At 44.6% G+C, this 13,768-nt stretch overlaps 1 protein-coding gene across 4 annotated transcripts in view; it reads left to right on the forward strand.

Moving 5' to 3' along the window:
- The window catches only part of ASPH (aspartate beta-hydroxylase), a 218,525-nt gene that overhangs the window by 201,128 nt on the left and 3,629 nt on the right, over positions 1 to 13,768 (forward strand). For all 4 annotated transcript variants that reach the window (XM_080800074.1, XM_080800075.1, XM_080800073.1 and 1 more), the window contains 2 exons: positions 1,590 to 1,681; positions 2,032 to 2,165. In XM_080800074.1, the coding sequence (XP_080656200.1) occupies positions 1,590 to 1,681; positions 2,032 to 2,165 (226 nt within the window). The remainder of the gene's footprint in view (positions 1 to 1,589; positions 1,682 to 2,031; positions 2,166 to 13,768) is intronic.

The following is a 13,768-nucleotide window of genomic DNA, read 5'->3' on the forward strand; positions in this document are numbered from 1 at the left end:
ATCTTTCAGCTCACCAGGGGTATTCCATTAACTCCTAAAAACAGCAACTAACGTTTTGCTCAAGGGGCAAAAAGTTTACTTAGGAAAAACTAATATACGTATTAAAGTTGTGTTCTAAAACACTGAGGTCCATTTGAGGAGAATACCTTTAAGTTGCCTCCCTTGTAACTCTCGTTTTATTCTCAGTGTATGATTATCTTGGGACACAACCAACATTAAATAAGATTAAATTCAGCTTTAGATGTAGCAGCCCCTCGAAAGAATCTTGAGTAGGGAATTGAAATTTTTCTATCTTTAAAAAAATCCATTGTTTTACTCCTGCGTAAGAGCAAATAATTCTGTGTACCTTTCTGTGCACGTCTTCCCTAAGACACAGTTACTCTGTCAGTGGTGAGGAAATCTGCATAGTCCAGAATGTTTAAGACCGTGTCCCAAAATCTGTGTTCCCGACACAGCTGGTCATAGAAAACGTCATCTGTCATCATCTCTCATTACCATCTCTTCCCCTCTTTTCTTAAATCCTATACTTGATTGACATATGAAATATGATCTGTACAATGAAAAATATATTAAATTCCAATTTAAAATGTTGCGGTAACTCTTTGATATAGTCCTAGAAATGCATTTTTAGGTTAGAAATATAAGCTAATTTTTTTTCCTTACAGACTCTGCTATGATTGCTCTAAAAAATTACCACAAACTTAGAGGCTTTAAAATGACACAAATTTGGGGCACCTGGGTGGCTGGGTCAGTTAAGCGCCTGTCTGTGGCTCAGGTCAGATCCCAGTGTCCTGGGATCAAGCCCCACATCCAGGCTCTTTGCTCAGTGGGGCGTCTGCTTCTCTCTGTCCTCCCTGCTCATGCTCTCTGTCGCTATCTCTGCCTCTCTGTCCCACATAAATGAAATCTTTTTTTTTTTTTTTTAAGACACAAATGTATTAAATGTACGGTTCTGGAGGTCAGGAGTCAGCAGTGGTCTCACGGAGCTTAAATCAGAGTGCCCTCAGAGCTCTATTACGTCTGGAGGCCCCAGCTTCTAGAATCTGCCCACATTCCCTGGCTTGCAGTTGCTTTCCATCGTCAAAGCCCGCGATGGCCTATCAGGTCTCATCCTGTATCACTCTGTTCTGCCTCCCTCTTCCCCGTTGAAAGACTCTTTGATTACATGGGGCCCATCCAGTTAATCCAAGACAATCTCTTTATTTTCAGGTCATCTGATTAGAAATTTCAGTGTCATCTGCAATCTCTGTTTCCCCTTGCCGTATAGCATAACCTACTCATAGGGTCCTGCTTACAACACAGACACCCTTGGGAGGGGGCCATTATTCTACCTGTCACAGGGAGAAGAGTAAATATTCAACACTCACCTTGCCTGGTAGACAGCCTTAGTCAAATAGTCTGACACTGGGTGGAGATTTCTGGTCCTTGTTCTGCCAATCACTGTCTGTGACACTTTGTCTTCTTGTGTTTGTTTAGCCTTCTCATTCCTAGTGAGGGTGACAGTACAGATTGCGTCTGGTCAAAATGGGATGAGTTAAGGTTTTACTGTGATTTGTTTCTAACAATGATTTTATCATGTCTTGTTCTAGGAAGAAAAAATGAAAATGCCTGTAAAGGAGCTCCTAAAACCTGTTCGTTACTAGATAAATTTCCGGAGACGACAGGATGCAGAAGAGGACAGGTACCAAGCATGTCTTCAGTCACGGGAAGAACACAGTTCATTATTAGGAGTAAGGGAGTGCTGACCTTTATAAAGAAGCCGTTACTGGCCCAACGAAGGCGTCTTTTTTCACTTTTTAATGAAACCTAATTTCTTGTGATTGATGTCAGAATTGAGGGCAGGAAATGTTCAGTGTTAGCGCTTGGTAGAAAATGAGAGTCCTTATCAAAGCAATAAGACAAGAATATAAATTCTGAGTCTTAACAAAGGTCCAAATTCAAATTTACATGAATTTTATCCTGTCACTTTAATTGAGCTCTTCCTCTACCCCTCCATAAATGGATGACCAGTTTGTTCCATTTTCTGCGCAGATCAAATACTCGGTCATGCACCCGGGAACTCACGTGTGGCCGCACACGGGGCCCACCAACTGCAGGCTCCGAATGCACTTGGGCTTGGTCATTCCCAAGGAAGGCTGCAAGATCCGCTGCGCCAACGAGACCAAGTACGTCTCCTGCCATCACTGTCCCTCTTACCGCCTCTGAGGCTGAGTGTTCATTACAAGCAATCTATGTTCAGTTGGCTTATTTCTCTTCCTTTGTAACTGAAGGAGGCTGGGATGGGTGACATCCATCTAGAGTCGAGCCTGTGTCCGTGTTTGCATTTTCTGCTAGTCTAGAGGCACCCCCTCATTCCAGGGCCGCCCTCCCTAGCCATTCCTCCCCACACCACTCTCCGCTCCGTGAAGAGCCTCCTCGCTTTTCTTTCTAGATGGGCAGACTTGCATTCAGAGTTGGCTATGTCGTCCCGAGTGCTGCTTCTTGCTCTGCAGCTTGAGTGATTGATTCATCAGTGCAAAGAGTCCCCCTTCCTGAAGAAAATACCCAGTCATACTTCGGGTTTTTGCTCGAAAGGAGGCAGTGTGTTGCAACAGAAGCAGGCTGCCTGTTTCCACCCCCAGCTCTGGCACCTAATCCTGCATAACCTTGCCCAGTTCCTTAATCCCCCCAAGCCTTCGCCTCCTTCCTTATAAAATTGGCACTGATGCTCTCTGCTTCGCAGGATTGTTGTAGGATTAAATGAAATAATGCACACACGGCACGGAGCCCACATCCTAGCGGCAGTGGGACCTGGTGAATGTTAGGCCCTTCTCCCCATGCCTTTCGCTGTCCTAATCCGATTACTCCCTCCCCCGCCAAAAGGCCCTTCTTTTCACCCATCCAAAATAAACCTATTACTAAGATCCGGTGTCAGTTCTTAAAAAGAAGCCTCTTTTCAGACTTAATAGAATGTATATGGTGTATATTCTCCGTAATCCTATTCTTTATCTTCCATTGCTCTTTATCAATTAGCATATGTTCACCTAATCTCTATGAGCTATAAGCTCGGAAACCAAGTTGTTGTCTTCTCGGGCATTTGTCGTGGTCCTCAGTAGATGGAGGGGGCTGTTCGTGAGTCATTCGTTTGGTTATTGGCAGAGACCTGCCCACCCTGGACCTGGATGGCAAAGATTCAAAGTTGAATCTGATGGTGGGGGCCTTTCCCTGCCAGACGTGACTTATCAGGGACATAGTACAGGCTCAGATGTTGTGAGTTTTAAGAGAGGCAGAGAGAAAAATGCTACAGATGGGCCAATGGGCAAGTGGCTCATTTGGTGCTGGGCTTTGAGAATCTTGACAGCAGTGATTTTTGAAGACAGGAACACTTGGAAATCTAAAGCTGGGAGAAAAGGGCATTGCAAGCTAAAAGAACAGGATCTGCAGAGGCACAGGAACCAGAAATTATAGGGCACATGTGAAGAACACGGAGTGATTTCTGCAACCGAGAGTGTAGATACTGTCGTGTAGGTAAACCGTTAAAACACGTGAAAATTTTCAAGAGTTGATTTGGGCGTACACCCATTCACACCAGATAGTATCAAACGAAAGGAGGTTAGGAACGTGCCCGGACAGTAGGTGGGGGCAGGGTTTCCATAGAGAAGATCCTGAAGCGAAGCAAAGCAACTATTTGGGTACAGTGTTAAGTGGCTGCCTTGTTTGGGGACGGCCGGTTGGCTGTTTGTGACTGGCTGCGCTTCACCTTCACCTTCTCAGATTCAAGGGCACTCACTCCGCCTTAGGCTTTGGTTGGCTTATGTAGCCCTCCAAGACATTAGAGCCACCCCCTTGTTTACAGTCTTCAGCAGCACATACAGAATAAGTCGGAAAGTGAACGAGTGCAATAGAAGTGTAATCATACAAGGCTTCGAATACCAGCGGGTGGGATTGGAGCTTTATCAGGAAGATATTCTGGAAGCCTTGGGGGAAAGCTGTGGGGAAAACAGGAAGAACAGTTAACAGCTCGTCACAGCATCCCACCCAAGAAGAGTTGGACTCGGGATGCTGGGAACAAAGGGAGCGTAACAAGCAGGTGCGGGAGATATGAAGACTAACTCAAGTGAATCCCAAGTGCGGTGCAAGGGAGGGGAAGTTCAAGGTGACTCGGTGCTGTCCATTTTGGTCAGTAGGAGCCTGTTGATGCTTTAGCAAATACTCAGATCTTGGGGGGTGTGAGGCAAGTTCAGGGAAATGGATAGTGAGTTCCATGTTTGTGTACATTTGATTTAAGTTGCTATGAGAACACCGTCATGGAAACATCCAGGAGGTGGCTGGATATAGCTGCCTGGAGCTCAGGAGAGAAGTCAAGTCTAGACATAAAGGTTCAAGGGGCAGACTTAGCAGGAGGTTCTGGAAGAAGCTTGAGACTCCATAAACACATCCACACTTAGAAGGCGGAAAGACAAAGGAGAACCAACAAGGAGACAGGGCAGCAGAGGCCACAGTTGGCAGGACCAGGACAAGAATCAGAGATAGCTGAAGAGGGAGCAGTTTCTCCCCAGATGGAATGGATCTTGTCAAGCCTTTGAGAACTCCGTTTGGGTCTGTAGGGTGTCCACCAAAGGGAAGAGGGGTGAGGACACGGTGGGGGACCCCGGGAATACAGGGAATACGGAGAGAATACTGGGGAACAAGATCAAATAACCATGGGCAGTGATGACGGCAAGAGCACCAGGCCTGTTCTTGACTACTGCCTCATGCTTATAGACTTGTTTGTTGTCTCTGTCTCTCCTTCCCTCCCCCTTCCTCCTCCTTCCAATTTTTTTTTTTTTTTAATTTCCAATCCGTCCTGCTTATAGATACTTCGGGAAAAATCACTAGACAAAAGTCTATTGAGAAATAGGTAGAGAGAAGGCCAGGCAGGCCCCGATCCTAGTCATCAGAGGCCGTGAGGCAGTGAGAAACCCAGGCTGAGGGAACCTCTGTGGCAGCAAGGAAGGGGAGCAGGTTGGTAGTGCTGGAGGCTTAAACAAGAAGCCAAGCAGGGCTCTCACCACCAGCGTGACCGTGGGAGAGGGGTCCCAGCAGCACATGCATAGTGTGTCCGCCTCCCCCAGACTCCCAGCAAACACTCAGTGACCATGCTTGACAGAGGAGGGGACTGCTAACCCCTCCCCTCAAGCCGGAAGCTTGATTAGGTGAACTGTCTTCACCCACCGAAAGGAGCCCCAGCCCTGCCACTCAGATGGAGGGTGCACTTGAGCAAGAAGGTTAACCCAGCAGCCCCTCCATTTCCGCTGTACTAAAATACAAGCGACTTCACGTGACAGGAAGTTCCTGTTGATAACCATAACTTGCTAGTTGTGGATTTTGTGTGATTATTAATAAGGACTTTCTACCCACCTACCAGGAGTTGGGCCAGGATGGAGGTTTTGCTTTGTTTTGTTTTTTAAATTTGTACCTTAGGAGTTTCTCTGTGCCCTCCCTTGGTCTTTTTATTCTTTCTTGAGGTTGCCAATTTATTTTTTTTTTAATAATTTTTTTATTATGTTAGTCACCATACAGTATATCATTAGTTTTTGATGTAGTGTTCCATGATTCATTGTTTGCGTATAACACCCAGTGCTCCATGCAATGTGTGCCCTCCTTGATACCCATCACCAGGCTAACCCATCCCCCAACCCCTGCCCTCTGAAACCCTCAGTTTGTTTCCCCAAGTCCATGGTCTCTCATGGTTCGTCTCCCCCTCTGATTCCCCCCCTTCATTTTTCCCTCCCTCCTCCTGATGTCCTCCATGCTATTCCTTACGTTCCACAAGTAAGTGAAACCATATAACAATTGACTTTCTCTGCTTGACTTGCTTCACTTAGCATAATCCCCTCCAGTCCCATCCATCTCAATGCAAAAGTTGGGTATTCTTCCTTTCTGGTGGCTGAGTAATATTCCACCGTGTATATGGACCACATCTTTTTTTACCCATTTTGCAGAGGATAAAACGCTTCTGGTTCTCTCAGCCCTGGAGATCTCATAAGCATCAGTGCCTTTCCGCCTCATCATGATCGCTGGTCAACCCCCTTCTCTGTGTCCCTTCTCTTGTTGTTTATATTGTGTTAAGTTCTCATCCTCAGTTAAGCCTTCACTCAAGGGTGATTGGGTCAGGTGAAGTACTTCATTACAAAAACAGTGTTTTTCCTAAGAGACATGGGTCCATTAAAGTACTCTGTAATGCTTACAGTGAAAATGGCTAGGTATCTGAAGAGGAGACAGGCAGTTTCTAAACTCTGAAGACAGAAAGACCGTAACAGGAAACCAGGAAGTTTCATGCTGTTATTGTAGAAATACTATTAGTGTGGAAAGAGAAACACATACACCAAGAAATCAGGGTTCCTTGTGCTAGGCAACAGGAGGCAATTTTCAGAGCCTCTCCACTTTGAAAGAGTAGTTTACTTGTAACAATTTGTGCTTTGCTGTTCTCAGGTATTAATGATCACATCACTGTTTCTCCAGGGCTGTGTGAGTCCTGCTAGCACCCGTGTTGTTTAAATAGTCCATCCCTGCGAAACGTAGCACAGCAGTTTTTATCTGAAGATGAGCTTGCAGGAGGCAGCCTTTTATCAGTATAAATAAAATGATCATTTAAAATTCATAAATGCCCTCTGACTGTAAAACTGATGTGTGATGCACATCCCTTGTAGGTTATTTGTAAAACAGAGAAGCATGACAGAAAAAAGTCAATATTATTTTTGATCTGGATACTCAGAGATATTGCCCACATGTTTCTCAATACCTGCGTATGTATGATTCATGAGGAGGAGGAGGAGGAGGAACACAGGAATGATAAATAGCGTGCTTGCTTGCGAAGCGGCTCTGAGGATACCACGCACATTAATTTATCAATCTTCATGACTATCCTAAGACATTATTAAAATTCCTATTTTATAGGATGCCTGGGTGGCTCAGTCAGTTAAGCAGCTGCCTTTGGCTCAGGTCATGATCCTGGAGTCCCGGGATCGAGTCCTGTATTGGGCTCCCAGCTCTGTGGAGTATCTGCTTCTCCCCCTGACCTTCTCCCCTCTCATGCTCTCTCTCACTCTCTCTCTGTGTCAAATAAATAAATAAAATCTTTTCTTTTAAGATTTTATTTATTTATTTGACACAGAGAGAGAGAGATCACAAGTAGGCAGAGAGGCAGGCAGAGAATGAGGGGTAAGCAGGCTCCTCACTCAGCAGAGAGCCCGATGTGGGGCTCGATCCCAGGACCCTGCGATGATGACCCGAGCCTATCCATATCCATTCTGGGCGTTTGGGGTTTTGGTGACGGTGGTTATAAAATTAAGATCATCCTGTTCTTTTTTTTTTTTTTTTAAGATTTTATTTATTTATTTGACAGAGTAGATCACAAGTAGGCAGAGAGGCAGGCAGAGAGAGAGAGAGAAGCAGGCTCCCTGCTGAGCAAAGAGCCCGATGCAGGACTCGATCCCAGGACCCTGAGATCATGACCTGAACCGAAGGCAGTGACTTAACCCACTGAGCCACCCAGGTGCCCAAGATCATCCTGTTCTTAAAAGGTGGTCACTGTGAATGCTGGTTTTCATTCCAGACAGCAAGGTATCAAGCAGAAAAAGCAGCTGGAGAGTCTCCACTTCGGGCCCTTTGTGTCTCCCCTGACAGGCCATGCTTTGCGTTCTGTCAAATGAGCTCATTTACGACCTGGATCCAAAACTGAATGAACTTGAGCCAGTGGATAAACATGCCACTGGCAAGTGGCAGCTAATTTTTACCCTCACGGCATGGCCAAGTGGTTTGAGCTTTGGATGATCCCAGACAGGAATTCTTTGTACTGAGTCTCCCAGAGGGCATCTAGGATGTGCTAGAACCAGGCTGCAGGAAAAAAAAAGAGTCTCCGTGTGGCTCTCCTGGAGACTCAGCATTATTGCCTGCAAATGGCCAGCCCGAGATACTAGACAAGACCAATACACACCAGCTAAGTGGGCGTCAGCATTCGCGTCAGCATTGCAAATTGGCAAGAAGTCATTTAGTTCCTCTCTCCATGGCTGTAGAAATAATGGCCCTCTACCATAACATACTTCAAGTAGTTTATAGCATTTTTTTCATTAATCTCTCAAGTTTCTAATTAGGAAGTTCCTGGGGAAGGCCCACTAAACTATTAACAGTAAGAGAAAGACTTAATTTTTTAGAGCCACCATGAATTGTTCATAGGCAACATTTGTTTGGTTTTTATAAAGTATCCAAGAAGATCAAGTCTTAAGATTTTTCCCGGAATCCTAGCTCTTCTGTTTCACAAAACAGAACCATCTTCCATGTTAACCATAACGCGACCTCATCCACAAGTCACCATTCAAGTGTGCCCATACGGGGTTGCAGGTTGAGAATGGCCTTTTAACCGGATAGCTTTCCAGAACGTTTGTTATCAAATAGGTAACGTTTTGCCCTCTTTCTTCCTTTCCTTGAGCAAGTTGGTGAGTTAAAAATATCAGAGGAGTCTTCTTAGTCCCCATTCTGGTTGGCACAGTGTGTTGACAGCATTCGTCCACACAGCTACCCAGCGACACCCCCACAGGAAATGGCGGGTCCCACATGGAATATGAATCCTGTACATTTTGTCTGTTGAACTGATCATTGAGAAATTGGAAAGTTGGAATCCATTTTGCGATGGCAATATGAAATGCTGTGGTGGTTCCTGGGCCAGCCCTCCAAATCTTTTACCTCATGATCTTTAGACAACTTGCATAACCTTCTGAGCCTTAATTTTGTCTATGAGATAGGAAAAGAAGGTATATCTTTCTGTGGCTTTGAGTTTCAAAGCAATCCATAGGGATGCCCTCAGGACTGTATTTACAGAGTACTATGTGCCGAGTGCACTCAGCGTACTTGTCTTTTACTGTCCTGTTGTTTGGTTGCTGCAGAAATTGGGACTTTTGTCCCTTACATTCCAGGGAGTGAGACCAAGCCCTCTTCCACCATTGGAGAAGGGTCATGTAACCTGGAGTGAGCACTCTGACCGGGGGAGGGGGGGGAGGGGGCTCTAAGGAGTTAGGGGGCAAGATAGGAAACCAAGGGTGTGCGGGGCCTGAGCTGGTGGAGGGATGGTACAGGTATAGTTGGAGACTATGGTTTGACGGGCATGGGACCTGGAGGGACACCGGAGAAAGGAGGACTGGCAGGAGCACAGCTGATGGCTCCACCCCCCCAACTCCTGCATCTCTTCTTTTCCTCCCCGTGCCCCTACCCTGCAACTAGAGGTACTTGGGGAGTGGGCAGTGGCATCCCATCTGAGGTCCTATGAGTTCTCTTCTGCCTTTTCTCTTTCTTTGTCCTTTTTTTTGACTTTCTCAGCTATGAGACAGAGCTTTCTACTACTGCTTGAGCTGGGACCCAAGACGGGGAAGCCACAGAGGCAGCCGCAGGGTGGGCAGGAGGGCATAATCTGGAATCCCCAGGCCTCTGCGGAGAGGAGAGAAGCCCCATGGCAGCCAGGCAGGGGCTCTTCCGTGAGGGGCTGGGAGATAACACTAGAGGTCCATACGTACACAATCTGTTGGGAAGAGGGCCTCTTAGTGAAGTTAGCCATCTTTTATTGGAATTCATATTTTGACATTAAATAAAATAGCAAATGCTAAACCCATTTCTCAGATGAAAGCTTGTTGAGTATATCCTGTGAAATGTAATATGAAGACTAAAGTCCTAACCTATAGCTTAGCTCAGAGAATTATAGAGCATTTTAGAGCTGAAAGGAGCCTTAGATGCCATCTTATCCACCCCTGTCATTGCACAGATGGGGAAACTGAGGCCCCTATGTGAAGTGCTTTATCACATGGCTAACTGCAGCTGTCAGAATGAGAACACAGGTGCTGTAGACTCCAGAAAAGTGCTTTGTCCAGATAGATAGATAGAGAATGTGTGTGTGAATGTTTCTGTCTGAATGTGTTAGGTAGAGAGAGAGAAGATTTTACATTTCAATTCTAGCAGGTGCCAGGATTTCTAATGCAGTCAGAACTGAGAGATTTCAGTAGATCAGAATTAATAAACACGGTGTTAAGTAGCCTCATTCCTGAGCTCTTTGACCCTTTTCTGTGTTCCACTCAGCTTTTTCAGTGCCTCACAGGCCACCTCACCACAGCAGCTCCCAGCACACAGAATATCCCCTAATCTTGATCTAAACCTTGATCTAGATCTTGAGTCAAAGTTTGGGCTCTGATGAAGCAAAGCTAGCGACTTTCCGCTTCTTCCACAGAATCACGGTATTACGGCACACATCCAAACTCGCTTCCATATGATTTCTTTGCGGGAAATTTAGAACCATGTCCCTTGCTTACGTCGGAACATTTTGGCAAAGATCCCTGAGATATGACCAATCAAGTTTTTAGGTGGAAGACTCTGTTAAGCACCTAGTAGCATCATTAATGTTGATGACAATTCTGTGACACAGTTCTGGTTGTTAGGTTCTACCGCCACCAGTCTATCGGGATCGTTAATTACAACTTGAGAAACTGAGAAATCCTATGATATCACTTTGTCTTCGGCCAGATAGTCTTGTATCCTTTGCAAACCAGGGGGAGGCATTCTTGTAGTGGTAAGAAACTCTGAAGGCCAGAGGAGGTAGCTCTCTGGGGAGAAGGTACAGGATCCCCGCTCCAGTCCTGCTTTTCTGAATCCTCAGAGAAAGGCCACGGGAGCACCATCAGGAAGCTCAAAGGTGACCCTGAGAAGTCTTTTCTTCAGAGGGAGCTTTTCATGTCATACTTTGAGTATAATTTAGTCTCATGTGGTATAGCTTTGCTCACAAAGCAAGTGGCCTGAATACTGTTTCTTGGCCTCGCAAGGATTAGTCTTTGTGATTCGGAAGAGAACTAAAGACCTTTGACTTCTTTAGCTCTATCTTGTTTGGTGGGAAGCCATCTCTCTCTTCTTAACCCCAGTCACTCAGCCTGCATTTGCTTGGATGGGATTTTATTGTTCTTTGCTTTGAGTTTAATGAGGGCTGCACTTTTTGTCACTTTAACTCTCAGTAAGTGATGGCAAGACAGTAGTTTTGAAGTATTCAAAAGGAATCTATGTTAAATGATTGGGTATCTTTGCTGTTTTCTGGGGAAATGTAGGGAAAAAAGTGGAAGGGCAAATAGAAGATAATGGGACACGCTTCCCCATGAGTTTGATGGCCCTAAAGGAATCCAACTCTTTGGAATACCTCCTAGATTTTTTGTTTAAAAAAAAAAAAAATGGTTTAAGGGTACCTGGGTGGCTCAGTCGGTTAGGTGTCTGATCTTCATTTCAGCTGAGGTCATGATTTCAGGGTCCTGAAATCGAGCCCTACATCAGGCTCCACACTCAGTGCAGTGTCCCCTTATCCCTCTCCTTCTTCTCCTCCCCCATTGTCTCTCTCTCTTTCTCTCATAATTAAATAAAATCTTTTAAAAAATTGTTTCATCAGGGCATTTGGCTTTCTTACACCTATCAGAATTTAGTGAAAAAATAAAATTTTGCACAACCTAGAATTTTCTTTAGGTCTTTAAATTACTTCCTGTATTTTAAGTAGATTCTGGAGTCTCTGCCACTCAGAAAACATTGAGAACCACTTGTCATTGCAGCCCAAGTGTATACTGCAGATTCTATGGAAGATTTTTGATATCTCACCCACCCCCTTGCAAGATTTTCAGTCTTCTCAAATAAAGGCAAATCCATAGGGCATGAAGCCAAGGTGGTTTTTTTTTTTTTTTTGAAGATTTTGTATATTTATTTCAGGGAGAGCAAAAAGTGAGAGAGAACAGAGGGAGAGGCAGACTCCTGGCTGAGCAGAGAGCCCAATGTGGGGCTCGATCCTAGGACCCTGAGATCATGACCTGAGCAGAAGGCAGACATTTAACCACCGAGCCACCCAGGCGTCCCACCAAGGTTATTTTTGATAACATTATACCACCCCCATACATTATCATCTCTTTCATCTTTTCCCTATTTCTTCCTGTATTTTCCTTCCTTCTCTGTTCTGTGTTCTCTACCATTAATTGAGTATCTTCTATGTGCTGGTCATACACTAATCCTCACATCAGCTATGCTGATAAAGACACAAAGGCTCATGGATGCCGAGCAACTTGCCCCAGGTCATGTTAGTAGTAAATGGCAGAGCCAAGAGGTTTAAATCCGCTTCCCTTCAGGGCCATAACTTCTCCATTGCACTCTGCTGTTTCTCTCCCCTTCTCTTCTACCACATGCTCGGCTTTGCCTTTTGCTTTTTTTTTTTCCTGTTTCATTTGTGGTGAAACACACAGAATGTAACATTTACCGCCCTAGTTCTAAATGTACGCACAGTTCAGTGGTGTTACACACGATCATATCATGCTGCCAGCGCTGGCACCCGTCCTTTCACAGGACTCTTCATCTCACCGAAGCCCCATGCACACTAAACCACAACTCGCCATCGTTCTTTCTCTCCATGTGAATTTGGCTACTCTGGATACCGTCTCTGAGTGGAATCACACAATATTTGTTCTTGTATGAGGGCTTTATTTTACATAACAAAAGGTCACAGTACCCATGTTGTAGCATTGTCTGAATTTCCTTTTTATGTAAGCCAGAATAATATTCCATCGTATGCATATCCCACATTTTGCTTACCCATTCATTCGTCAGTAGACCCTTGGGTTGCTTCCACCTTTGGGTACCGTGAGTATAGCTGCTGTGCACATGGGTGTCCTGCCTTTCCCTCTCGAAAGCGGCCCCCCTTATCTTTTGCCTATATTTAGGCTTGTCCATGGTACCCATAGGCATTTCACAGTTCTGCCAATAACTCCAAGACCTAGAAAATCACCACCAAACTCTGTAAGCTGTGGGTCATTTCATTTCTTTTTTTCTTTTCATTTTTTTTTCTCTTCTTAATTTTGCCCCTTTTTTCCAAGTTTGGTTTTTGCATGGTAATAATACATATTCTGTCATTTGTACCTGTGTCTCTATATTTCTTGGTTACACTTGGATGGAACTCCAGTAGAACCCTTGGGTCCTTAATAGGAATCATACAGAAGAGTTAAGCGGCCCATTTATTGAACGCAAGTTTCAGGCTAGGCGTGTGGGACAGCATGTAGAGTGGGGCAGTAGCTGACATGGAGGTTGATTCTCAATTCCAAGGAACTCATAACTTGCAAATACTCATTACTTTATCATTTACTTTAAATAACTTAGAAATGTTATCATATTAATGCAATATGTCTGGGACAAATTTGCCTCTCACCCCCCATCACCAGGCCACCAAATGGCAATGACTGGAGACCGTTTTAGTTCTCGTGATTTGGTGGGAGAACACGTGCTACTGGCTTCCAGTGCATAGAGGCTAGAGCTGCTGCCAAACATACACAGAGCACAGGACAACCCCCAACAGCAAATTATCTTACCCCAGATGTCCCTAGTGCCAAGATTGAGAAACCCTGCAGTATGAAATATTACCTAATTTACTAATGATTAATCCCCTAGTAATGAGCATAAAAAAGACACAAATATTATTTCCAAAGGCAGATTTCCTTATGATAATGCAGTAACTTGAAATCAAGCTAGCATTTTCCATCCTATAATTTTAATTATTTGCTAATCCCTGACATAACATTTCAAATGCCTGAGTGGAATTTGAATATCTAAAGAAAGTTTCCTGGTAAAAACTTCATCTTAAAAATGGAACTCAGCATGTACCATATTGGCAATAATGCCTATTTTAACAAGAGGAGAACGGTAGCACCAATAAACTTTCTTTGGATCTGAAAGGCACTATGTAATTGCCCCTGCACAT

This window comes from Martes martes (genome assembly GCF_963455335.1).
Source record: "Martes martes genome assembly, chromosome: 4".
Classification (NCBI taxonomy): Eukaryota; Metazoa; Chordata; class Mammalia; order Carnivora; family Mustelidae; genus Martes; species Martes martes.